Raw genomic sequence first — 25780 nt, 5'->3', positions numbered from 1 at the left:
CTACAGGTCCAATAGTAATATGGGAGAGGAAAGGAGTGGTGGAGAAATATTTCTAATGTGAATGCATGTAAAAAAGTTTGCTGCCCAAAATACTTAAGACCAATACATTAGTAACAGAAAAATTAATAACCAGCATTGGCTTGTGTTTTGTTTGTTTGTTTCTAATTCTGTAACTGGTACCTCATTGGCACAATGAACTTTTGGTTCCTGAGTTTGGGTGTAAGTACTGCTGTCCTGTTTATTCAAAAGTTATTAATCATTGCCCCTGAATTCTCAAATAATTTATTTTTGCACACTTCAAAATTAAAAGACTGCAACAGTTCAGTAGAGAGATTGATAATATTTAAGAAAAATTCATGTATCAGAAGTTTTCAGGAACATGCGAATGTTCAAGAGAGTAAGTGTGTCCATCGTTGAACCTATGCGTATTCTTATGTAAAGATCTTATGTACATCTTACAATGTAGGAGGCTTTATATAAGCCATAATTGTTTATGCACAGCTATAAAATGCTCTTATCTTCAAGCTTTACAGCACTCTTTTGTCTTAATGTGCATAAACCACAAACCTTTAAGCTTCTTCTAAAAGGCCACTTTCTATTAACGTTACAATTTCTTAATGTTACATTTTGTGAAGTTACAATGTGTTCTTGCTGGCTTTGGTTGTGTGTTTTGTATGCGATTGTAGCATGTATTTCTTGACACAGTAGACTAACAGTTAGGAGGACTGGTAAATGTGCTTTAATCTGTGTAAAAAATAAATTTAAGTTACTCCTTTTAACTCTGCGAATGTGGTTGTAAATCCTTTTCTGCTTGCTCCCATCTACAAATCTGATATTGAAAAAGCACATCTGCACAGATGCCTTTAGTGAAATAAAGGAGGGTCATTTAATAGACTGCTGTAGGATTTCTTGTATCAACTCCATGAATCACTCTTCCGTATAAGGTTAAAGCAGAGTTTTCGCCCTGAGGTTGCTGAAATTGTGGGTTATCTGGAATGGAAATTAAACTCATGACATGGAGACTTGAAATCTTATTTCAAATTGACATTGTATTGAATTTTGATGTGTATATTGCAAAAAACCACAACACATAAAGGTTTGAATTGAGGAAGTATTTCCATTGAAGTCAAGCAACACAAACTGCAGGCATAAGAAAGTTAAGGTTATTTTCACTGAAAACACAAATCAACCCTTGTAGAATTTCAGCTGCTAATTTTACAAACTTCTCAGTTACAAGAAGCAAAAATTTTTTGTTTGCAGTCTAAAGATGACTTGGAAGTAGCAGGCATTTTGTGACAAGTTTGTATTGATCATTTTTTATCTAGAACTTATAGGACATTAATTTTGATGCCTTTCTGATGCTTAACTGTGGTAATTTTTCAAAAACGCTATAGTCTTTATGAATAATTCTCCAAACACATGTTTTCTTTTCAAATTCTATTACTATGAAGTTAGAAAGACTTTCTTTTTCTAGGTATTACATTTTTCTTAGTTGAGCAAAGTACAAAATTATATTTATTAGTCTTGATTTTTCAGTATATGAGGCAATACCTGTGTTGGCTGAAAAATATTCTCATTCATGTGGCATGTGTACTTCTTTGTAGATGTATTATGATCTAAATTTACAAACAATCACCTAAGGTTAAACAATCAAAGTAGTGGGATTTTGTTTGTTTGTTCTCCCCTTCCCCCCCTGCCCCGATTATCTCCTGCTCTTGCTGATTTAGGAAGAACCTTTTCTTCTTTACTAATGAAAATCAGGTTGCTTACTTAGCTCTCTTAATTCAAGTGATCCAAATCTGGAGATTCTTGCCTGTAAGTGAGAAAGTTGTTATTTGAGGCTATGACACCCACCAGGAACTGCCACCTATGTGGATTAAGTGAAAGGGTATTTTAAACCAGATTTGGACTGGTGGGGGCTTATGGGAATGATGTGGTGCAGTTAGTGTAGGGAGAGTGGCATGAGTGGTTGGTGCTCTGCAGGTGGGAGTTGTTGGTTTTTGTTCTGATATTACTTCCTGAAGGCTTTCATAGTAAACATTTGTAAAACATCTTAAAGGTTACAGTTGTTGACTAGCATTTAAATTATGTTCTAGCTGTTTTCAGCATGTTCTGATACTGTGTGAAGCATTAAATAGGAAAATTGATCTTATTTTATAGCATGAATACTCTCCAAAAGAGGTCAGCATTGTTTGAAGGAGAGTTTCTCTTCTGCTGTACCTAGGCTGCTTTCTGTGGAGAATTTCTGATTATGTTTATATACACACAGCGCAAGAGGAGAAGTCATATTTAGAGTCATTACAGCGGTTGTTACTCCTCTTCCCCTCAGATCTGATTAAGACTTTTGTACTGGGGGAGCCTGCTCCCTTTGTGGCAGCCTGGATCTTAGTCCCTCAGGACTGGTGAGCTTCACTCCTGCCCTCCCTTGGAAAGCCTCCGCAGTCCTGGGGTCACCTCCCTGCAGCCAGTGGTTTTGTTTGGGGGATTTGTGAAGAGTATAATCAGATTGTAATTTTAGGAATTTGGGAATTAATTTATGATTGTGTCAGGGATCTGAGATTCTGAATTTTGTTTCTTTTTCCAAAATGTGTACTGGAGTTTTCTTTTTGTTGCAGATATTTTAAAGGCCTTTTATCTACAATTACTTTTATTTTGATGACTGAATTACTAAGGCAATGGAAGCATGCATGTGAAAGCAGTTTATATTTCTAAAGTTACTTAAGTAATGCCAGTATTTACAAATCGTGCTTGATTTTGGTATTGCATGAGAGGTTTTGTTGCTTTTGCTGCCACTTGCAATGAGAATACTGAATTTGATGCTTTACGAGAAATACCAGTTCGGTTTCTTCTGTCACCTTCTACCCAGTTTCTTTATCAATATATCATCTTGCATATCTTGGAAATAAGTAATTTTAGAGTCATAATCGTAGTCATAAATTCCTTCCTGGCCATTGCTCCCAGGTAATGTTTATGTGTGCTCCTGTAGGGGACTTCTTGTACACAGTGTCTTGCATGGATATGCTTTGCTTCTACTATTTTCTATGTGACAGCTCATTTCTTTGACTGGATATTGTTCTGTCTGGGAGAAGACAATTTAAATAGGCATGTATTCAATCGGCGTGTTAAAAGAATATTGATTCTTACTGCCATCTAGGTATTGTTTCATATGAGGAATTTCATACCAATATGTAATCAATTAATATGCTCTCTTTCAGGTTTAACAGATGAAAAAGTGAAGGCCTATCTTTCTCTTCACCCCCAGGTACTGGATGAGTTTGTGTCAGAAAGTGTAAGTGCAGAAACTGTGGAAAAATGGCTAAAAAGGAAAAATAACAGACAGGAAGGTAAGTGCTTTTTATTTGCAATTAATATTTAGCTTTGAACATCTCAGTTCTTATTTTCAGATGTAAAAAGGAAACCTAGTTTTGGTAAAACTTGACTATTACAATTTTTATGTCTAGGTTCCACTATTTTTTGAAAGGCAAAAGAGGTTAACAATTTTTAAAAATATTTTCAGCCTTTTGACATTCCTATTTTGGAATACACTAGTACTCATTTTGAAGGTTCAGTTTACCCATTTTGAGTTGCAAAGACTATTCCACTAACCTGTAATATCTGTTACATTACTGTATGTTTTGAGAACATAATTTGTTGTTCTTGGATCTAAAATTGGTCAGTTTTGAATTAAAATTATGCAGTATGTGCAGGATGTAAGCCTCAGTAAAATACTGGATATGCCATCTCAAAAGTTCCTGCTTTCAACATGTATTAAGTCATTTTAGATATGAACACAGAGGTTATAAAGCAGTGTGTTGAATTCTGGAGGTGTTTCTGTTGGGTTGCTTTAGGTATAAACCCTCACTTACTAGACCCAGAAAGCAGTTACTTATGAGTTGGCCTGGGTTGAAAATGATCATAAATTTTGTAATGATCTTAAATTTTGTGAGATTGTGTGCAAACATAAAATTCATACAACTTTAACAATGATTTGGAATGTACCAGCTAAAATGCAAAAGAGGAGATGACCAAGAGGGTGTGGAAAGAAACACTGATTTTACTCTGTGTGTGCATTTCTCTGTGTCTGACTTCCAAGGTTCTTGGGGTTTAAGTTCTGGTGGTAATTCCCATTTTAAATACAGGGGCTATTGCTACTTCCTAGAAGATAACTGTTTTCTGCAGAATTACAGAAAAAGAAAATGGGCAAGGGACAGAAAAGGCTATATCAGGCCAGATTTTTGGTGGTGATGACTACATATCTGATACTAAGGTGGCAGTACATTCTTGTTGGTGTAAAAAGGTTACCTAATGGAAAAGTATGTAGCAATAGACCACCTGTTTACTACTTTCTTTGTGGTTTATAACTGGAGCACTGTAGGATAACTACTGTTATAATCCACAAATGCAATCAGAAACACAGTGTTATGGATCAAGTGAATAAGTCATGATAATGCTTTATGTAGACAGAAGAGAAAAAATACTTTGATGTTACCAGAAACAAATACTACTTATTTTAAAGAGCTATGTTCCTGTGAAAATTATTTTCTCTGAGGTGCTTGAAATCACTATAAGAAGTCATTGCTTGTTTGAAATACAGTTTATAGTCTGGGTCAAGGATCTTGATGCTAAAACTGAATGAATGCTTTGGATAACATTTCAGCTTCAAGCATCTTATATTGCTACATGGAATTTATTACCAGTTGATCAAAGTTTCCCTTTTTTGGGGGGGGGTGGGGTGTCTTGAAAATACATTTCTGTGAAAGTGCTCATAAAATTTTTGGAGCCAACTACAAAAGCAAAGTAACTGCTGACCACTGTCTTAATGAAGTTTTAGCATGAATAGCTGCAACAGTGTGATTTGTTCATTGTTAAACTTTAATCCTTCTGTTTTATGACTAACTCTCCCCAAACTGTTGAATTAAAAGTGTCAAGCAATAGCTATGCTATAATTATCATTCAGCTTTATATCTGTTACTGTCAAGTAGGTCTTTTTGCCTTCCCCGCTACTTCCCTTTTGCCGACAGTGATCTTTAAGGTGGCGTATTTATTACACTAAAGGCAGTTAATGCAGATGTGGCTTTCTTAGTGCTGGATTTGTAGATGAAAATAAGCAGAACCAGATTTAAAATGACACTTGCCAAGTCGAAAAGAATAATTTGAATGCATTTTGTTTATAGAGTGAACAGATACTGATTAGCCTTTTCTGTGATTTTCTTCTAGAAGGATAAAGGCTATAGCCATATAAAATGTCCCTGATAAGAAAACATCTTAATTTTTCAGAATGCAACATCTTTAGGAAAGAAACTTGCTAGGTTATTTACTCAGTTCATGTTATGTATGTACAAATCTCACTGCCTGAGTAATAATGGTGGAAGTGAGAAATGAGGAGAAGATGGAAATGATTCTTTTGGTATCAACGTGGATCTGTGGTGACTTAAAGTGACTATGTAGCCTAAGTCACTTTACATCAACAGGGGTATAATTTTCCCTTTGTCCCTCTTGCTTTAGTGTAGTCTGCTTTACAAAAGTTCACATCACGTAATGTGATACAGACAGAAAAATAAGCTTTGTTTTTATTAGAAAGTTGCCAGACAGGCGAAATGCTCTTTTGAGATCTCTGGCTTAGTGTCCGTACTCTTATACGTTGGTGACGCAGAACAGTCATTAACCTATATGCAGAAATTGTGTCCTGCCTGATTTGCAGGCATCCAGCTGTGTGTACTCTTCAGCCAAAAGTCAGTGGGTCTGCAGCCAGGGTAGTTTATCAGAATTTCATTAGCATGAACATGAATTAAAATGTGTGATTTGGACTTAAATGAACCAAAATTTATCTGTGACTGAGATTCACTGAATTAGTTACTTTAGATGGATTTTGGGTTTTTTAAAACCCAAAGTGTTAAAAAGGGAGTCAATCAGTAAGTACTGCAGTGTTTAAGGTATAACTATATCCCAAAATATCATGAGTTTTGTCATCAATGTGTACCAGATAAAAGATTTATCTATCACAGTAAATGTTAGATTGAAAGTCGTTCATGACAGGTTGATGGTGATCTACCTGGGATTGTAAGATTATTATTATTTTTTTTTTTTTTAGTATATTGGAGAAAATCTGCAAAGATAGCACTGGGAAGGAATGCTACTCATACTGGCATTTGGGTATTCACTGCAACTTTTTGAACCCTGGCTATTACCTGTCGATTAAATACATGCTCAACACATAGCCAGGCCTTGTATTGTTGCACATGGTATTTTCAAACAACTCTGTTATAAACTAAAACTTGAGTATTAAATTTTTCGTATCCAGATCATGGCTGAATTAGGCAGGACTCTGAATGAAATTGGAGCACAAACAGGACTGCTTGTCATGCAAAGTATTTTTGATTGTTTTTTGCAAGCAAAATTTCAACAAGTAGGAGGGTGTCTTGATTAAAGAAAGTGATTAGATATTTCTGGGTTCATTTTAACTGTTCTTCAAAGTTGTTTACATATTAGCTATGGAAGAAACTTGTTTACAGATTAAGCCTACTACTTGTAGTCTGAGGTATGGTCTGTACTTTATGCATTATGGCCCCATGGGATGTTTTATGAAGTTTATAGATCAGAAAAACATCTTCATATAAACACAGTAAAAAGTGCCTTTGCTTATATATCTAATCTTACTTGAGGTGCTGGTGTAAGTTATACCAATAAAATACATGATCTTGCTTTAAAGATTCATTAAAGGTGCATCTTGATAGAATGAGATTTTTTCAATGGACTTCAAGAGTTAATCTGCCAGAAGGAGATCTTTTCTTTTCCAGATGCCTAGATATAATACTCACAGAACTCACAAGATGTCTTCCATTTGTCCTCTTCCATATCGTTCAAACAAAAGTAACAGATGATTGTAGCAAGAGCCATACAATTATGGAATAGATCCTCATCTCTCAACAAATTTCTCAGAAAAATATTTACGAACTCTATATAATACCTTAATTATATTATTTGAAGCTTTACCACCACAACAATAAGAAGAGGCTAAGCACATTGATTATAAGCCAGATGCACATCTTTTACACTGCTGATACTGAATTTCACAGGTGTCTTTCCTAATTTTTTAACAGCGTGTTTGTATAGGAAGAAAGGACACAGAATTTCTACATGAAAAGCTGCCTATATGACCTCTTGCTCCGTGGGAGCAAAGTTACCACTTCCCTAAGGGGATAGCCGTCATGTTCATCAAAGTGCATGATCATGTGCTTAATTACTGCTGAATCTGGACACATCAACAGCTTTATACATTATTTTCTTCCAGCAGTATTTGCCAAAACCATGTAAAGCTATGTATAGCAGGAACTTAAGGTCCTTTGCTACCGTACAAATGCTGTTGTTAAGTAATTCCTATTTTTTTTTAAAATTGTATTTAAATGGAAAATTGTATATAGAATAGTACATTCAGTATCAATATAACACTGATTGTACACAATCAGAACTTATTGTCTGTTAAGTGCAGTGGACTTACTGCATTTACAGGAACCCCAAATTTCATAATTGACCTGTTTGAATAAACAGATAAGAAATTAGAAAATTAATTGCTTAATATAATGTTAGCGTGATATTGCTGTAATGTTTATTCGGGATGTATAGTCCTCAAGAAGAGATCACATAATATTTTTTTGGGCTTTGAAAAATAATAGGATTGATTGTCTTAGGATAATTCCAAGGTATTGCCATCCTAATACTAGTATTTCCATTTACAGACTTCATAATGTAATACTATGCTGTAACCTGAAGTACATTCCAGCAAGAAGAGAATGTATTATGTAATGTGACCAAAATATTAAGCAATTTAGCATTTTGTGATGTTTCCTTACATGAGTTGTTTAAACAGACACATGAAATGACTTTTAAAGTAATTTTACTTACGTTATTTCATGGACTGTTGATTTTTCCTGTTGTGCTTTCCTGTATCCATTAATTTCATGTCGGTGTTAAATAAATGCTATCCAGTAGATATGCTGTTGCTAATATGATGCAAATGATTAAATGAGTGTATTTGGTTGTTTCAGTTAAAGGACATTTGTGAACATTCAAAGTACTTTTTCTTCTTTTTTATTTATCATTACAAAATAAATCAGAGTGTATTCATTGCTACTTTTTTGTAATTACTGTAAGCAGCCTGGCTGACTGCAGTATAAAATGTAGTTCTTCATTAGTCATTTAAATGCATGATTTTCTCATGGCATATCTCATTCTTGTGTTGTTTCTTGTGAAACAAATATGACAACTGTGTGTGGGTTCAGAATTCAGATTAAGCCCTGATTCTGTCCTTTTTTTTTTTTTTTTTTATTAGCTCAGCCATTTCGCTTTTCACCCTTTTCCCCTTCCTTTCTACTATGTGCCCTAGAAGTGGGTGAAGATGGCAACCACATTTGGTGCACATTTGGATGCCTTTAAGTTTGGCAAAGGACTGGAGGCAGCCATCTCTGGATACACCAATTCTAATCATTTGGACGATCACCGTAGCTTCCCTTTGGTAGAAAATTGAGTAGGTTTCATGAGGAAAGACATCTGTGTAAAATCCCTCACCCACATGTTCCTTTAGGTCTTCCCAGTATACTGTCTGTATATGCTTTAGCAATACCTATGACAGCTTTCAATGAGCTAATTGAGCATAGAAAGGATAGAGCTCTGTGCAAGTTAGGTAAAGGCATTTCTTTTTCTTACCTTATAGTTTGTGCTGAGCTGAAGGTTTCAGTGGCTGAAATGGTTCTGGTACCTAAGCTAGTCTGTTTAAGCCTGATACCTTCTGTGGTCTTTAGACAAGGAAGTCTTTTTTTTCATTTTTCTGTACTAGAGAAGGGATTCGAGGAATGGGATCTGTGGCAAAAGACCTTGTCATACCCAGTCTTTGAGACTATCTACAGAGAAAGAATTTATTTACTAGTCCTTTAAAGCTAAAGAAAAATTGTGCTAAACTGCATCATTAAAATGTAGAAAAAACAGTTCTGTGATCCAAAATAGTCTGAAAATTGTTTCTGTTTTGGTGCTGCTGTTTCTGATATTAAGATAACAGCATATTGTGCTTTAAAGTTTGCTACTGTCCTGTGAGAGAGAAAGTAGTTTTGGAGAGATGTTGATGTCTGGCTTTATTTAGGGAGCAAGTCTGTACTTGTGTATTTATTGTTAAGCAATACTGAAGTACACATTTCTCCAATAAATCATAGTTATTCCTTTATTTACTCATTTAAATAGGTAATTAATTTCTGTTTTTAAATATTTCTGTATAGAGGAATGGTATTTGCACTTTAGCTAAGGTTGTTAAATATGTGAAAAGATGTCTAACATGCTTTTCCATAAGCAGGGATAAAATATATGAAAAGATAAATGTAAGCAGAAAGAGTATATGTATGCTAAATATATGTCATCTTTCTGCCAGAATTAAAAAGAAAAAAAATGGAGGCTATAATTGATTTGTTAGGTTTTAAGGATTGTGCATTTCCACACTAACTGTAGCATAGGGTAGTCGTTGCAGCACTGCAGATGAAGGATACTCAGCAGCTGCAGACTATCACGGTTGTGATACTCTGCAGCTTGCTGCAATTCTGGTATCTTCTCAACCTAGCCAAGAAGAACTGATATGGCAGCATGTTAATGACCTCCTTGATTTATAATTAGGCTGTCTTAATATTTCATTGATGCTGCAGACATGCTGTTTCATTCTGATGCAGCCCTGCTGTGCTTATGTTTGTGATATCCAAGCAGGCAACAAATACTTGCCAAAAAGCAGGAGTGAACGTGGGAATGATTTGGGTAAATGCATGACTTGCACCATTGGCACCACAGTAATAGCTCTTAATGCTTTTTATTACCAAACCCTGCTATTTATATATTTTGATGCCTTTCTTGGAGTTTTTTTTTTCTCAAAATAAGGCAGAAAGGATGAATCCTCCAGTCCCATTCTCCCCGGTACAAGTGGTATAATTACTTGCCCTGTTCTTACTTTTCTTTCAGGGCCTGTTGATGGCCAGTTGGAGACAAGATGTTGGGTTAGGTGGTCTTTCTGGTCTCAACCAATGTAACTGTTATAATACTGACAGGTGCTACTTTTCTGGGATATTATTCAGACTGATGGAAGTTCTTTTTATTGTGAATGTTTTTCTCAGAAATGTTGTAATAATATCTGGGGGCTTGACTGCATAGACCCTGTTCCTCCCTGTATTTGGTATAGACCTTACTTCTGCAGAGATAAAACTGATTGTTAGACTTTTGTATCGAGCAGTTTACAGATTGCTGGAATAATTTTGGAGCTGATTTCTGGGGAGACTGTTGTATTGTGCTATTGCTTTTAAATTTTTTTTTTATTGCTGCGTCATTTCCTGAAAGAGCCTGTATAATTGTCCAAGGTGAAATTGTTTCTTTCCTGTGTGTCCAGTTCAGTGGGTTTTTTATTGTTTTCCCTGAGTTAATCAGAAAACAGCCAGTTTAGAAATGGGTTCATTTTTGCTGTGAAAATATTGAGGAGGAGTTAGTGAAAATGTTTCTCTCTGTTGTGTTGTCAGGCTGTTTCTTTGGGCAGAAAAAAATATTAGTGGAAAGGATATATAGGTCAGATAGATCAGGAGCTGTTTTTATGTACGGATAGTTCAGAAGTATTGAGTAGTGGCCTCTTGGTAGGTAATACTGAGGTCTTGAGTGGTGATGATGCATTTTGTTCAGTATGTGTCTTGATGTTAAGCAGTTACTGATTTTATTCTTTGTTATTTGAATGGCTATCACTAGTAAACTCTAAACAACTGCAAAAGTAAGCCTGGTACATTAGTTGAATATGATTTGGATTGTTTTATTGTAATTTGGTGAAGTATGTGAGAGTTTGTTGTCTGAAATTTTTTTGAGTGTGTCAGGTGAAGGAGGTGATTTTTCTGTTTTTCTGGAGCTCTCCTGCATTTTTAGAATTGTTTAGATGGTCAGAGATTTGCAGAGGGTAATCCTTTAATGATGAGATGTTTGGCCTTAGGAAGTAGACGTCACTGCTTGGTCCGAGTTCCCTCTTGTACTAATTATGTTAATCACATTACATCTAGAGCAATTGTTCTCAACATGTACTTAAACTGATGTTTTCTCTGTCTTTATTAGGCTTGAATTAAGAATTTTTCTGGGTTTTTTTTCTGTCTACTCAAAAATACTGCTTCTCCGTAACTTATAAGCCTTGCTTCACTGAAGCATTTTCTGCCTGTATCTGCTAGCTATATTAGAAAGTAAACAGACTGTGATTTTTGTCATTTCTCACTCTTTCAAGTAAATTAGGGCATGGAGCTTCTTTTGGTATCTGACTGAGAAACAGGTTTCCCAGTTTTGTTATTGTTTCCCATCAGTTTACATTTTGAACCTTTGCAGGTTATCAATGTCTTCTGTAAAGTTTGGGCAGTGTAAGAGAAATAGTATTGCAACAACAGATTCATTAGTATTGTATGGAATACAAAACAGTTTCCCTCCTATGGAAGACAGTACTCCTCAATGTTGACTGGCCCTGCTGCTCTTTGTTTTCAGATTGTTTCCCTCCTGTACCTGGGATCTTTGATTTTAGAGTAAAAATCAAGCAAGGAAAACTTAAAAAAAAAAAAAAAAAAAAAAAATCATCTCATTAATTGATGAAGAAGCTCTCTTCTGATCATGTGTGGAAACTGTATACCCATGTAGCAAATACTTTTTAATAATGATTATTTATTGTGATGTAAGCTAACCTGAATTACCTGCATTAAAATGGAGTAGGGATATTCCCATGGTCTGTAAGCTGAGAAAGCAATAAATAAGAACAATGGAATAGTCATTAAATTTTATGGGACAGCAGCTTTTAAATTCAAGTATGAAAGTATTAACTTGGGAAGTGTTGGCCTAGACAAGGCCTGTAATCAAACATTGACCAATAAGGGTAAAAAGACAAATGTAAAATAAATATATGTTAGCATTGCTTGTTCTGTCCATTAAATGAGACTTGCATCTTGGTGAAAACACAGTATGTGATCATAGTTTAAAAGTCTGTTACACTACATGTGCACAAATAAAGGATGAGTAACATATTTATTCACAGATATTCTGTATGCCAGTAGTGAAAACTCAATTCAGCAAAGTTGTTCATATCTTGTCCATATATAATATAGGTGTTAAAATTCTTCCATCTCTTATCTGCCATGAAGTACAGGAAGCTCTGAGGATGAGTGAAAATTCATCTTTTACTGTGGAGATGGCTAGTTGGATATAAATGATAACACCATACTGGAGGACTTCATGTTTTTGTGGCTGAAAGTGAATAATGGTATTTGTCTTAACCTCACATTGGCTATTACTGAAGATTTTCAGCAAGTTTACTTCTGAAACTGCTCTGTTATCTTAAGACCTTGAATTCAGATTGTATAGACAGAAAAGAAGAGCACAGATACAAGTATATTCATAGTATGGGCTTAATGAAGATGTCCTGGTTTAGCTAGGATAGGGTTAAGTTTCCCCAGCAGTGGGTGGGAAGCTCTAGCCGGGTTATTCCATACCATGCTGATGTCACCTCCTGGCGCCCAAGCGTGGGAGCGCAGGAGAATCGGTCAACGCGTGTATTATGCCATCTCTCTGCTCTCACTGCTGTATCGGTAGATATCTTGCTCTGTTCATTGTTATTACTGTTATTGTTGTTGTTTGTTTTGTCGCTGTTGCACTGTTGTATTAAACCTCTCCTTATCTCAGCCCTGGGGCTTTGTATTTCACTCCCTTTGTGGGGGAGGGGCAGCGGCTGCGTGGTCTCAGACCCTGGCAGGGCCTAAACCACCACAGAAGACTATCAATTTTGTGTGTCATCCTATAGTGATTTAGCTAATGGTGATGCTAATTCAGTTACTTTATCCTTCAGAGTATCTATGATTAGATGGAGTTTTAGACTAGTTGTCCTCTGCTTGTCTATCAGATTTCATGCAGCTGATTCAAAGACTGTACTTTTCATGGTGAGTCATAGTCACTTTATTTGTCCTACTGGTCATTGGTAGGTCAAGTGCTTTGAAGAGGTAGCTTTGTCCAAAAATGACTTCTTCATACTATGCATAGGGAAATAAATCCTGACAGTTAACTATCTACTAGACTATAATAAGCTTTTTTTTTTTTATGTTTTATGAATGCATGTTAAATTACATTTCCTCTTCATTCAGCAAGATGAAGGCCTAAGCATGACTTCATCCCCATAGGTTTACTGCTATACATTCCCTAACTTATTGTTTCAGGTGATGATACCTATTTAAGTATGTTAAAGGAGGGAGACATGTATTGCACATAAACAAATATTGCTACCTCTGTTTAGCTGCCATAGACTTTTGTTGAAGGAAGACTTATGTCACAAATATTTCTCAAATACTTTGAAGCTATTAAGAATGTCAATGGAAATTATGTAGTTCAAAATGTGTACTCAAGTTTCAGATAATAATTAAAAAAAAAAGCCCAAACAAAACAACAAAGCTTTGAGATGAACTTTCTTCAATAATATTCAAAGATATAAGGATTAGAGAAAAAGTCCTTCTATAGATTATTAAGTTGCTAAAAAGTGGGAAGTAAACTATAGAAATGCCTAGACAGTCTTCACTATAGAGGTCATCAGTAGTTTGAGAGGGATTTTTACTTTCATAATCTCTCTGGAAAAATGGATGCATACTAGGATGATAAAGTTTCAGGCATACTGAAAATTAAAACCAGATGTATAGAGGCTCAAAAGAATCTCATAAAGCTGAGTAATTGAAGAATAAGGTATCAGATAAAAATCAGTTTTGACCGATCTTTGACTCTGAGGCCAAGTTGCATGGCACATCACATCTACAAAGCTAAATTACTTTTTCTTCTCTCCCAAATGGGATGTTGCATCCAAACTACTTCCTGGAATCATCCTGGGCAGGTGTTAGTCCTCTCATCTGAGCCCAAATGTTTTGGGAAAGTGCAAATTGGCAAGGTCCAAACCATGCTGTGGCTGCAAACAGTTATTCAGGTACTAGTGATGTTCAAGCCCAGTCTCCAGCCCTATTTCCTCTGTTACTTTAGGCCTAGCCTGAATTAGCTAATGCAGCTCAAGGAGAGATGCTGGGAATATAGTGGAAAAATCGGCTGTTAGAGCTCTAGCAACAGATAGATAGTTCAGCTAAATACAACCAAACAGGAAACATCATTGAGTCATTGTGGAAATTTGTGATTAGTTTGAAGTTCTCTACATGTAATGTCACCTTCTTAGGATACATAGAAGAGCAAAGATGAACAACAGATATGTAAAAGTCTATAATCTGTATTTCTGAAAGTCCAAAAAACAAGAAAGAAGGGAAGGGTTTTTTTAATGTAGATCTTTTTGCTGATCTAATATGTGACAAGCTAACAGTTCTGTCAGCACAGCTGAGGGTGTCAGATGAACTGTTTGACTAGCAGCATGTGAGGATTGGAGGAACCACTTAACCTGACTTTGTCAATGGAGAATGTACTTGGATAACAGCACACTAAGTTTAATTATGTTTATTTTTTTAATCATTTAGACAATTTGAGCAAAATGAGTGACTATTGATTATGGAACAGGAGGAGTTTGTAGACTGTAATCTCCTCTGGATCTGAGAGGGATGGATCTTTTTTTTCCTGTGGAACACTTAAAGCTCGGGTGTAAGGAGGTTTTGGGGGAAATTATAATGGGTTATAAAACTGCTGTCAACTGGTGTTGAGTCAATAACAGGTATAAATTTTATTTGAAGGACTTGTCTTCCTTAAATATCAGGACTGAAAAGCTAAAAAAGAATTAGTTATTTAAAGAATAATCTTTTCTCATCAGTAGTGCTGAGTTTCTGTTCTTTATAAATTCCCTGAAGACATTTACATCCGTTGAACTATATATATGACATTTGAGGATGCTTGTTTAGTATCCATAGATCTTATGTTCTTTTGTAGGGGGCTTGTTGTAGTGGAGGGAGGTTAGCAAGGTCTGAATTTTTTGCACTGGCTAATGCATTCAATTCAGCCACAGAGATCCCCACTTCTGATAACACCATTACCTCTTTATAAAGCCTGCCTTGCTTGTTATCTTTACACTGTTATGACTTCTGTGGTGCTGATACCAAACAGAGGGGAATTCTTCATTCTGCAAAAGACCTGGATTGTAGCAGAAGTTTTATAATTATGACTGTCATGATGAAGACAGTTGAGAGATTTACCTTTTTCATGGCAGAAGAACTGAAGGGCACCCCGCAAAATGAATTTGGCTACAGATTCGAAACAACAGGACGTCCCTTTTCACACAACCCATGCCTAAATTGTGAACTCATTAGCATAAGATATTTTAGATGTTAAAAATGTAAATGGGTTCAAAAAGTGATTAGACACATTCCAAGGAAGAAATACTTCATCAAGAGCTGTTACATACAATGATCCTGATGCAGCCTCCAGCTGAGAAAATTCATAAGCATCTGATTGCTCTGAGGACATACTGGAGTAAGTATACTCCATGCATCTATAGTCTGCACTCTCTCTCCTTTTCATATAACATAATTTCTTCTTACTTTTTCCATGATGAGGTATTACTAGCCATTGTCATAGTGAACTCAAGTAGATGGACTTTTACTTTAGCAGACTAGAGCCATTCTTCTCTATCATTACACTTCTGCTGCCTCTCTGGGATTTATATACTATCCATTGTTTGAATTGTGAATCAAGTTGTCTTAATAACACATTTGAATATGCTGAAAGAGAAATTGTGTTTTTATATTATAACACATCATTAACAGATCTTTTTAGATAAGCTGCAAGAGGTCTTTTCAGTTGTAACACCAAGACATCTTTCAAACCCTTTGGAGACAGCACCTTATCCAGTCTTGTGTTGCTTAGCTGCAGTACTGAGCTAAGTTATTTTATTCTTTCTTCCAACCTGCATTATGCAGTGATACCCATAAGGGATGATTGTGAATCTTTGGCTGGCAGAAAAAGTTAATCCAGTTGAAATTGTTGAGTAACACTTAGCAATAAAGTAACTTTCCTATATTTTTTTTAAATGCAAAGCTAGAATGTTTTGTGTTGTTCGGCTAACAGAAGAGATGTCTTTTACAGGGTCCTTGGTCTTCACCCTGAAGTGCTACAGTGCTACAGTGTAATTTCATTTGTCATTAAATAAGTATGGGGAGTGAAAGGGAAAGAGATGATTGTGTTGATGAGGAACAAGGGTTAGGAAATTAATAAGACACAATTCAATAGTAGGTGTGGGAGGAGGAATGTGTGTGAGTTTTTGAAGGATTTATAGTAATTGGGTGTAACAGTGACATTAGATTTTGGTGACTGGGGTGGGGAAGTGACAACAGACTTGTTATGATTATACTAGTTCAGTTTAAGTGGGTTCATTGTGAACACTCAGAAATATTTTCATGCAGTGCATCAAGTGTTTGTATAGCAATAGAGAGATGTTTATTTCTGGGGACTTGCTGGACAGTGATTTTAGATTTACTGTAGAACACTTGTGGAGGTTTATCAAAACAACTTTTAAAGCTAGTAACTACACAGTGACCCACCTTTTTGAATCAGACTTGTCATGACCCATGCAGTGAATGCTTCTTTAGGACAGGAGGAGGTTACTTCATCTGAAGTTTTAAATTACTGAATGTGCTCTTTTTGCATTGTATAACCTAGGAAGCTATGTCATTGTGACACCTGCTGGCTTACCATCATGTATATATTTCATGGCATATCATATCATATAAATATGCTTCAGGAATAATCTGAATTCTGAATTTTCCCTATTGCCTGTTACTTTTCTTAAGCAAAATTTTAGTTCTACAAGTGATAGTGTGTTTTTACAGGAGTGCACTATTACCAAATTGCCCTTTCTGACTGTTCTCTGGTCCAAAATGTTTTTACAGAACAATAACTGTTATTCTCCACTCTGCTAAAATGCTTGTGTTCCTCAGAAGGCTTTGCTTATAAGTAGTCATCAGTGACAGTAAATCTCTGATATATTTGAATGTTTGGGGTACTTATTGTGGCAGCCAACTGTATACACCAAGTACAGTGAAAATGGCAACATATAATATAGGAAAAGGGTATTACAAGTCTTTTCTCAAGTTCTGTTTTTTTTTTTTTTCATCAAAAACTCTCGGTTGCACTGATTAATAACAAATACCAAATTATGAATAACATGGTTTGTGCAGGTCTGAAAACAATTTAGACTCTTCAAAATGTTTGACGTTTCCATTCACAATAGGTGGTACAGAGCAGTATTGGAGAGTCACTAAAACATAGGAGATCTCAGAAATATTATTGTTGGACAAGGTCCAGTCCAGCATCTTTTATTGACCATTTCAGAGCTGAGTACTGATGAATGGACTACTGGCCCATGATGACAGTTTTTTATTTTACAAATAAGACTTTATGATTTGAGAATTGATAAACTCAAATTTTGGAATGCATACTACAACTGTGTTTCCTAACAGACAGATTTATTTAAGCACTACCAAGATTGGCCTGCTGATATAGGGACATAAATAAGATGCTTTTAAACATATTTGGAAAAAACTAACCAAACCTATGTTTTTTTTTTTTTTCTGTATGCTGTATGTTATTTGAATGTTTTCTTTGAAGTGTGACAATGCCTATGGTGGTTCCTGTTCACAGATGTGGATGAGTTGTCATCACTCTGAACTTGTAATTTGTTAGTTTATATAGCTGTCCATCAGCTAATTATCTGGAGGTGCTTCTGGAGCACTTCTAAGAATCTAGAAGTGCTGATAGAATCTAGAAGTGCTTCTGGGATTAGCTGAAATATGCATTGGGCAGGTTTCTGATTTTAGCAGAGCCCATTTTTTTTTTTGAACAGGAGCAATAAAGGAAGCAAAGGTATACACAGAGAATCCTCAGGAATAAATGTCATGTTAGAAGTTCAACTTTTTTCTTTTCTTCTTTTTTTCTTCTTGTAAATCTGTAGTTAAGGGGAGAGAATCTATTTGATTTAACTTCATTCTTAATAACGTGCATAAAATCTTGGATAAATGTATCTTAGTACTTGATTTATTATACTTGTTTTTCTGTACTTCTGTGATGCATCTTAAAATGTACAGTGGCAGCTTATTTCAAATGGTAAAATATTTTCACTGGAACTTTTATCAACTCCAGAATTTCTTAGTTGAGTTTTTGAAGAGCTCTCTCTTCTACAGACTGTTAAGAAATGATTGACTTTTTCTGAGTGATTGCCTCTATGTAGATCTTCTCCGAGACTGGTGTTACCATCAGGGCTTTGGATTTTTCAATCACAGGTTATTATACAGGATGCCAGACCTTTTGGCATCAGATGGGATGCACCTGTCCCAGAGGGGGAAAAGGATATTGGGGCAGGAGTTAGCTGGTCTCATTGAGAGACCTTTAAACTAGATTTGAAGGGGAAGGGGAGAAAACTGGAACTCCCAGACATAAACTGGTAGATTACCAGAGTTTGTGGGCTGTTGTGCCAGTGACGACCCTCACCCTGCCATCTCAGTGGGGGCAAGGGATGGAGACATGCAGCACAACAAAGATGAAAGAGATATTGACGGATCAGTAACTGTGGTAGCACCTGTGAAAGATCAGGCTGGACTTAGGACTTCTAAATGCAAAAAGGTGCTGGAGACATCAGCCCATCTGAAGTGCATGTATAGCAATGCACACAGCGTGGGTAACAAACAGGAGGAGCTTGAAGCCATGATGCAGCAGGAAAATGATGTAGTGGCTATTACAGAAACATGGTGGGATGTCTCCCATGACTGGAGTGCACCAGTTGATGGCTACAAGCTCTTTAGAAGGGATAGACAAGGAAGGAGAGGTGGGGGTTGGCACTGTATGTTAGGGACTGTTATGATTGCTTCGAGCACAAGTGTAGTGAAGACAGGGTGGAGTGTCTTTGCGTTAGAATCAGGGAGAAGGCCAACAGGGCAGATGTTGTAGCAGGAGTCTACCACAGGCCACCCAACCAGGACAGAGAGGTGGATGAAAAATTCTGTAGGCACTTAGGAGAAATCTCACAATCACTCGTCCTTGTTCTTGTGGGAGACTTTAACTTCCCAGGCATCTGCTGGAAATACAACACAGCAGAGTGGGACCACTCCCGGAGATTCCTGGAATGTGTGGCAGATAACTTCCTGACACAGCTGGTGCGTGAACCGACCAGAGAAGGTGCCCTGCTGGACCTCCTCTTTGTGAACAGAGAAGGACTGGTGGATGATGTGGTGGTTGGAGGCCAACTAGGGCACAGCGATCATGAAATAAGAGCTCTCTATTCTTAGAGAGGCCAGGAGAAGGGGCAGCAGAACTGACATCCTGGACATCCAAAGGGCTGACTTTGTCTTGTTTAGGCACTTGACTGACAGAATCCCTTGGGAGATGGTCCTGAAGGGTATAGGGGTCCAGGAAGGCTGGGCACTCTTTAAGAAGGAAGTCTTAATGACACAGGAGCAGGCGGTCCCCAGGTGCTATAAGAGAAGCCAGCAGCAGAGAAGGCCACCCTGGCTGAACAAGGAGGTTTGGCAGCAACTCAGGAAGAAAAGGAGAGTTTACAGCCTTTGGAAGAAGGGGCTAGCAACTCACAATGATTACAAAGGTGCTGTGAGGCTATGCAGGGCAGAAATCAGGAGGTCTAAAGCCCAGCTAGAAATTAATCTGGCTTCAGCAATCAAGGATAACAAGAAATGTTTCTATAAGTATGTCAACAGCAAAAGAAAGACCAGGGAGAGTCTCCATCCCCTGCTAGACACAGGAAGAAACATGGTAAGAAGTGATGAGGAAAAGGCTGAGGTGCTTAATGCCTTCTTTGCCTCAATCTTTAATAACAAGACTGGTTGTACTGAGGGAATCCAGCGTCCTCAGCCAGAAGACAGAGACTGGGAGAACGACCCCCCCACAATCCAGGAGGAGATAGTCAGTGACCTACTGCATCACATAGACACAGACAAGTCTATGGGACCGGATGGGATACAACCGAGGGTGCTGAAGGAGCTGGCTGGGGTGCTCGCCAAGCCGCTTTCCATCATTTACCAGCAGTCCTGGCTGACCGGGGAGGTCCTGACAGATTGGAAATCAGCCAATGTGACGCCCGTATATAAGAAGGGTTGGAAGGATGATCCGGGAAATTACAGGTCTGTCAGCTTGACTTTGGTGCCCCGGAAGCTGATGGAGCAGCATCACATTGTGTGAGTACCGTCTCACAACACATGTGGGACAACCAGGTGATCAGGCCCAGTCAGCATGGGTTTATGAAAGGCAGGTCCTGCCTGACGAACATGATCTCCTTCTATGACAGGGCGACCTCCTTATTGGATGAGGGAAAGGCTGTGGATGTTGTCTACCTTGACTTCAGTAAGGCCTTTGACACCATTCCCCACAGCATTCTCCTGGCAAAACTGGCTGCTCGTGGCTTGGATGGACAAACTCTTTGCTGGGTAAAAAACTGGCTGGATGGCCGGGCCCAAAGAGTGGTGGTGAACGGAGTTAAATCCGGTTGGCGGCCGGTCACGAGTGGTGTCCCCCAGGGCTCGGTTTTGGGGCCACTCCTGTTTAACATCTTTATTGATGATCTGGACGAGGGGATCGAGTGCACCCTCAGTAAGTTTGCAGATGACACCAAGTTGGGTGGGAGTGTTGATCTGCTCGAGGGTAGGGAGGCTCTGCAGAGAGACCTGGACAGGCTGGAGCGATGGGCTAAGGCCAACTGTATGAGCTTCAATAAGGCCAAATGCCGGGTGCTGCACTTCGGCCACAACAACCCCCAGCAGCGCTACAGGCTTGGGGAGGAGTGGCTGGAGAGCTGCCAGTCAGAGAGGGACCTGGGGGTGTTGATTGACAGCCGGCTGAACAGGAGCCAGCAGTGTGCCCAGGTGGCCAAGAAAGCCAATGGTATTCTGGCTTGTATCAGCAATAGCGTGGCCAGCAGGGACAGGGAAGTGATCTTACCCCTGTACTCGGCACTGGTGAGGCCGCACCTCGATTACTGTGTTCAGTTTTGGGCCCCTCACTAGAAAACGGACATTGAATTACTCGAGTGTGTCCAGAGAAGGGCAACGAAGCTGGTGAAGGGTCTGGAGCACATGTCGTACGAGGAGCGGCTGAGGGAACTGGGGTTGTTTAGTCTGGAGAAGAGGAGACTGAGGGGAGACCTCATCGACCTCTACAACTACCTGAAAGGAGGTTGCAGAGAGCTGGGGATGAGTCTCTTGAACCAAGTAACAAGCGATGGGAGAAGAGGTAATTGCCTCAAGTTGCACCAGGAAAGGTTTAGACTGGATATTAGGAAGCATTTCTTTACAGAACGGGTTGTTGGGTGTTGGAATGGGCTGCCCAGGGCAGAGGTGGAGTCGCATCCCTGGAGGTGTTTAAGAGTCGGGTTGACATAGCGCTGAGGGATATGGTGTAGTTGGGAACTGTCAGTGTTGGGTTAATAGTTGGACTAGATGATCTTCAAGGCCTCTTCCAACCTAGGTGATTCTGTGATTCACTTCAGGCATTGAAATCACCTGCTTAGGTCAGCATCAGCTTGTTTGTATTTGTATCTTATTTGCCTTTTGATAAATGGGCAGAATAAAGCCCATTAAATTCCTTGATTTCCTCTATCTCCCTAGGCTTGTAATTTTTTTAAATATGTATATTAATATGTTTGTGTAGTTCTAAGATTATTGGAAGATATACAATTTTTAGTAGGTTTTCATTTTAAGGTCTTCCATTTCTTTTTACATGTCACAGTGATGGAACAATTTCCCTTGGTTTCAAGGTTCTTCCTCTCTTGATATGTCCAAATCCCTTATCATCTTCCTTTCACTGCTCTTTCTGAAGATGCATTTTCTTAAAGAGTGCAGAAACGGAGACACTTGTCTGAAGCCTTTTTTTTGTACAGCAGTTAGATGAGATTTGTCTGAGAGCTGGGCAGTCAGGACCTTTCTGACTGATAGCAAGCTTAATTTAATAGAGCTTTGGTGAGTTCTGACTCTACCTCTTAGAAAAAATAGCTTTATTAAGGGCTCCTGTCATTACTGTTTTCATATCTTTGAGGCTTCATCTGTACTTCGCAAAAGGTTAAGGAAAACCATTACCACAGTAAGTGAGAAGGACACACATTTTCATAAAAAGAATCAAGTAAAAGGAGGACAGGTGTTTCTCCATATTCTGAGGGCCTCTTTCAGGATTTTTGCATCAGAAGTCACTCTGGTTTTTGAAAATGTTTTCAGAACATATCAGGGATCCAAACCTGGAGGGAGGAATCAATGAAAACTGTCTTTTGATAACTCTTGTGTTTCCTTGAGGAAACAGGTTAGAAATCTAGAGAACATTATTGAATTTCTGTTCTGACCTTCCAAGTAATCCTGTTATCTCAGTCTGACCTCTGTTTTGAAAATACCTCTAATTAGTTGCAAGAGAGATCATATTTAAATTTTTTTTTTCATTTGACCTCTTTAATCCTCAGAAATTTTTCTTTTAGTGGTTGCACAAAGTATATGTTGTGTTCCAAATACTGGCATCCATATAGACAGGAAAACAATCACACAGCTCCATTTTGTTTCATGAATGCTACTAGAAAAGTGTATTTATTTCAGAGAAAAAGTATCTGGAATTCCTTATAGCCAATTGAAATGTGGCAGGAGAATACATGCTGAACAATGATGCTTTTCTTTGAGTTGATGATACAAAGGGTCTTGTTGTTTTGCTCCTAAAACACATCTGAAGATGAAGTCTCTGTACTTTGGCCAAAAAGTATGTGAAGAATAGTTGTGTTAATGCTTCTGTACTGACAATTTCTTTTACTCTTGCCTTTCATACTGAACTCGTACCTGAAGAACCCTCCTAGCTTGTTTATAAATCCTTACCTTATTGAGTCCTTGTACAGAATCAGAATCTTATAAATTTTCCACTACTACTTTTAGCATTTACTAGAAAAATTACTGCTCTGAAGATTAATGTTTCAAAGACGTTGTGGCATAATACATGACAAACTGAGCTGCTCTGTCAGTAGAGAAGCTTAGAAAACAGCTTACCTGCTTATCCCACTCATGCTTTTTGTAAACATCCTTGGCTATGTTCCCAGTAAAGATAGGTATATGAAGCAGTTTTATCTAGTGGTTTCTTGAAGGAATCCCTTATGTACTGAAACTGGAGCCCTTTGGGGTAGCGTAAGACAGATAAGAAATGGACAAAACCAAGGCAAGTAGATACACTTGAACTAGAAAAAGGAGTAACTTGTATAATGTGTTGCTGATGGTGGGCTGAGAGACTCATCCCTTCCAACTAATTAACACCTCATACATTCCAACAAATTTGGAATAATTCTTGTTGGTTTTAATTTTCTTGCTGATTTTCATTTCCAGCTATTACAAGATTGATCAGGTAGGATGCTACAGAGCCTGGATTTCTTTGGGCTTAAAGAAAACATAATTTCTAGAACACAAGTTGCAATTCCAGTAATAAGGAGTATTTATATTAGCTGTTAACTTAAACAGACAACTTAGAGTTTCTAAAAGAATGCTTGCAGTTATATACTTGTTTTAAGGTTATGGGAAATCCTTTTGTATGTCAAATGAAAGGACACTATCACTAAATGATATATGGAACAAGAAATAGGTCTAGTGACTGATAATTTTTTTTAAAACAGAACCGAAGCATTTAATCAGAATTTTTTGCTTGTTTTGGTAATTACAAAATGATGTTTAGCAGAACAACACAGGATTCTGTCATTAAAATAATTCTTTTTGAGTGTTTGTTGTGCTGTTTTCTTTGGAAGAAATTATGTACAATATGGTTATGACTAGCATTGACCAAGTGATAGATTAAATTGAAAGATTATTCCTCTTAATCTTTAGACTCTAAACAACCTCCCAATATGTTGCCAATGTGAATGTGTCTTTGGGGACAGAACCCAGGCTGCACCGCATGGCTGACTGCCAAGTCTTTCCACTGGAAAGCCAGCTATTATTTTCTACTTTTTACTGCACAGTGGGGTGCATCCACCCCTTTACAGCATTCAGCCATAGCTTTTTATTTTACAGCAATCTTTTGTACTAGATATTCACAGGAATAAATTTTCTTTAGCCATGTAGGTCATATTTCTCTTAAGCCAAAGCTGAAATGTAACAGACTCATTTCATTTCTAAAGTGTCTTTGTAAAAATTTTAGTCTCTAGCTAGGATTGTTTTTGGAAATGCACACATTTTTACGCTGTCACTGACATTGTAGGCATACCTTATCCAGTTTCATTGCCATACTATGATAGGCAAGCAAGCAAAAGTAAATTAGGGAGTAGTTCTGCATTCCTTCACTATACCTGGAATTGCAGTGGAAACAGAAAGCAGTAAATGTAATAATACAGCGTAAATCAGTAACTGGAATTAAAGGCATTTTTTAGAATGAAGTTAGGGAATCTGCTGTTGTGCTGTTAAAGCAAGTTTCTCTCCATGCTTGTGAGATTTGGCTAAATAATTCAAAACCAGGAAGCTAACAATAATTCTAAATCTTAATCCCCTCCTCCCTTTGATTGTTTCCAAATCTTCTCATCTAAAGAGACAATCCTAAGTCATTTAAATGTAGGATGGACCAACAGAAGCTGCTCATGACTTAGCTGCGTTTGTGTTGAATGTTAAAACAGCGTTTGAAGATTTGAAGATAATAATGTGAATTCTTATATAAGCCTTTCTCTGAATGCTGTACACATATCTAAAACATACTAAAACTTCTTATTCTTTCCAGTAATGTGCTAGAGGAGACTAATAAATAGAAATCAATGTTGATGTAGATCGTAATACCCTTTAAATGGAAGAACCCATTAAATCTAGACATCTCTGCAACTGCTACATTTCACTAAAGAGGATGTGTCTGTGTCTCCTGCCTGAAGGTAGCCATAATTGCATCTTTTTTTATTAAATATGAAACTATTACATATGAAGGAACTTGTTATGCTCCAAAAAAAATTAACAGTCATCGTATGAAAGACAGCTTTCAATGCCTCCTTAAGAGCCTCAGAATCTCAGGCTCTTTTAGTAGGCACCAACTAGTCTTGAATAGCCCAATCATTAAGAAACTGAAATGCTAAGGAGTCCTGTCTGCTCAAGCAGTATTCCCTAGAGCCAGAACCTCTTGGTTCCTAGGAAATAACTCTGTGGTTGATCTAAGCCTGTACTACCTGCCCTCAACGTCCTTCCCTGGGTGTGTATATCCCGTCCTTCCCTTGCATTGGTCATTGTGCTTATGTAATTGTAGATTATATCTCCAGTTCACTGAGTTGCTGCAGCTGAAAACTACTCCAAGGTAGTGGGGAGAGTACAGAGGTGGCAGCTCAGGCTTAAATTAGTTGCTGCTGGAGTGGACCTGCACCTTGCAATTCCTCTCTAGATAGGTTTGGCTCTTCAGGAAGAAACAGTTTCAAATAGTCTAATCTGAGATTGCATCAGTTGTAGTTGACTAAGTAATGGACACACACTGGCAAAATATTGCGTAAGGTTGGGTAATAGATTCATCAGAAGAAAAAAGAAGTGCCATGCAGTTCTTTAAACTCTGGAAAAAATACAAATTTTTAAATAACATACATCCCTCTTTGAGTAATGTTCCATGTAGGTATCAAAGCGAGGACTTTCCAAGTATGACATGTTAGACTGGATAAAATATGCTGAGTGGACAGGGTGCTTAAAGGAGTTAAACCTTTAACACAGATTGCACTAATAAAAATTGCAGAGAGAAGTGGTGTACATTTGAATAAATCAGCACATATGGGAACTGATATATATTAGTTTGGAGTGAAAGCTGAATTTTCAGTGTGTTA

The 25780-nt window shown here is 37.6% G+C and overlaps 1 protein-coding gene across 3 annotated transcripts in view; it reads left to right on the top strand.

The window, feature by feature from the left end:
* The window catches only part of PDE10A (phosphodiesterase 10A), a 382017-nt gene that overhangs the window by 269248 nt on the left and 86989 nt on the right, over nt 1–25780 (top strand). For all 3 annotated transcript variants that reach the window (XM_074863004.1, XM_074863003.1, XM_074863002.1), the window contains exon 2: nt 3216–3344. In XM_074863004.1, the coding sequence (XP_074719105.1) occupies nt 3216–3344 (129 nt within the window). The remainder of the gene's footprint in view (nt 1–3215; nt 3345–25780) is intronic.

This window comes from Strix uralensis, chromosome 3 (genome assembly GCF_047716275.1).
Source record: "Strix uralensis isolate ZFMK-TIS-50842 chromosome 3, bStrUra1, whole genome shotgun sequence".
NCBI lineage: Eukaryota > Metazoa > Chordata > Aves > Strigiformes > Strigidae > Strix > Strix uralensis.
This window is presented reverse-complemented; position numbering and strand designations above follow the sequence as displayed.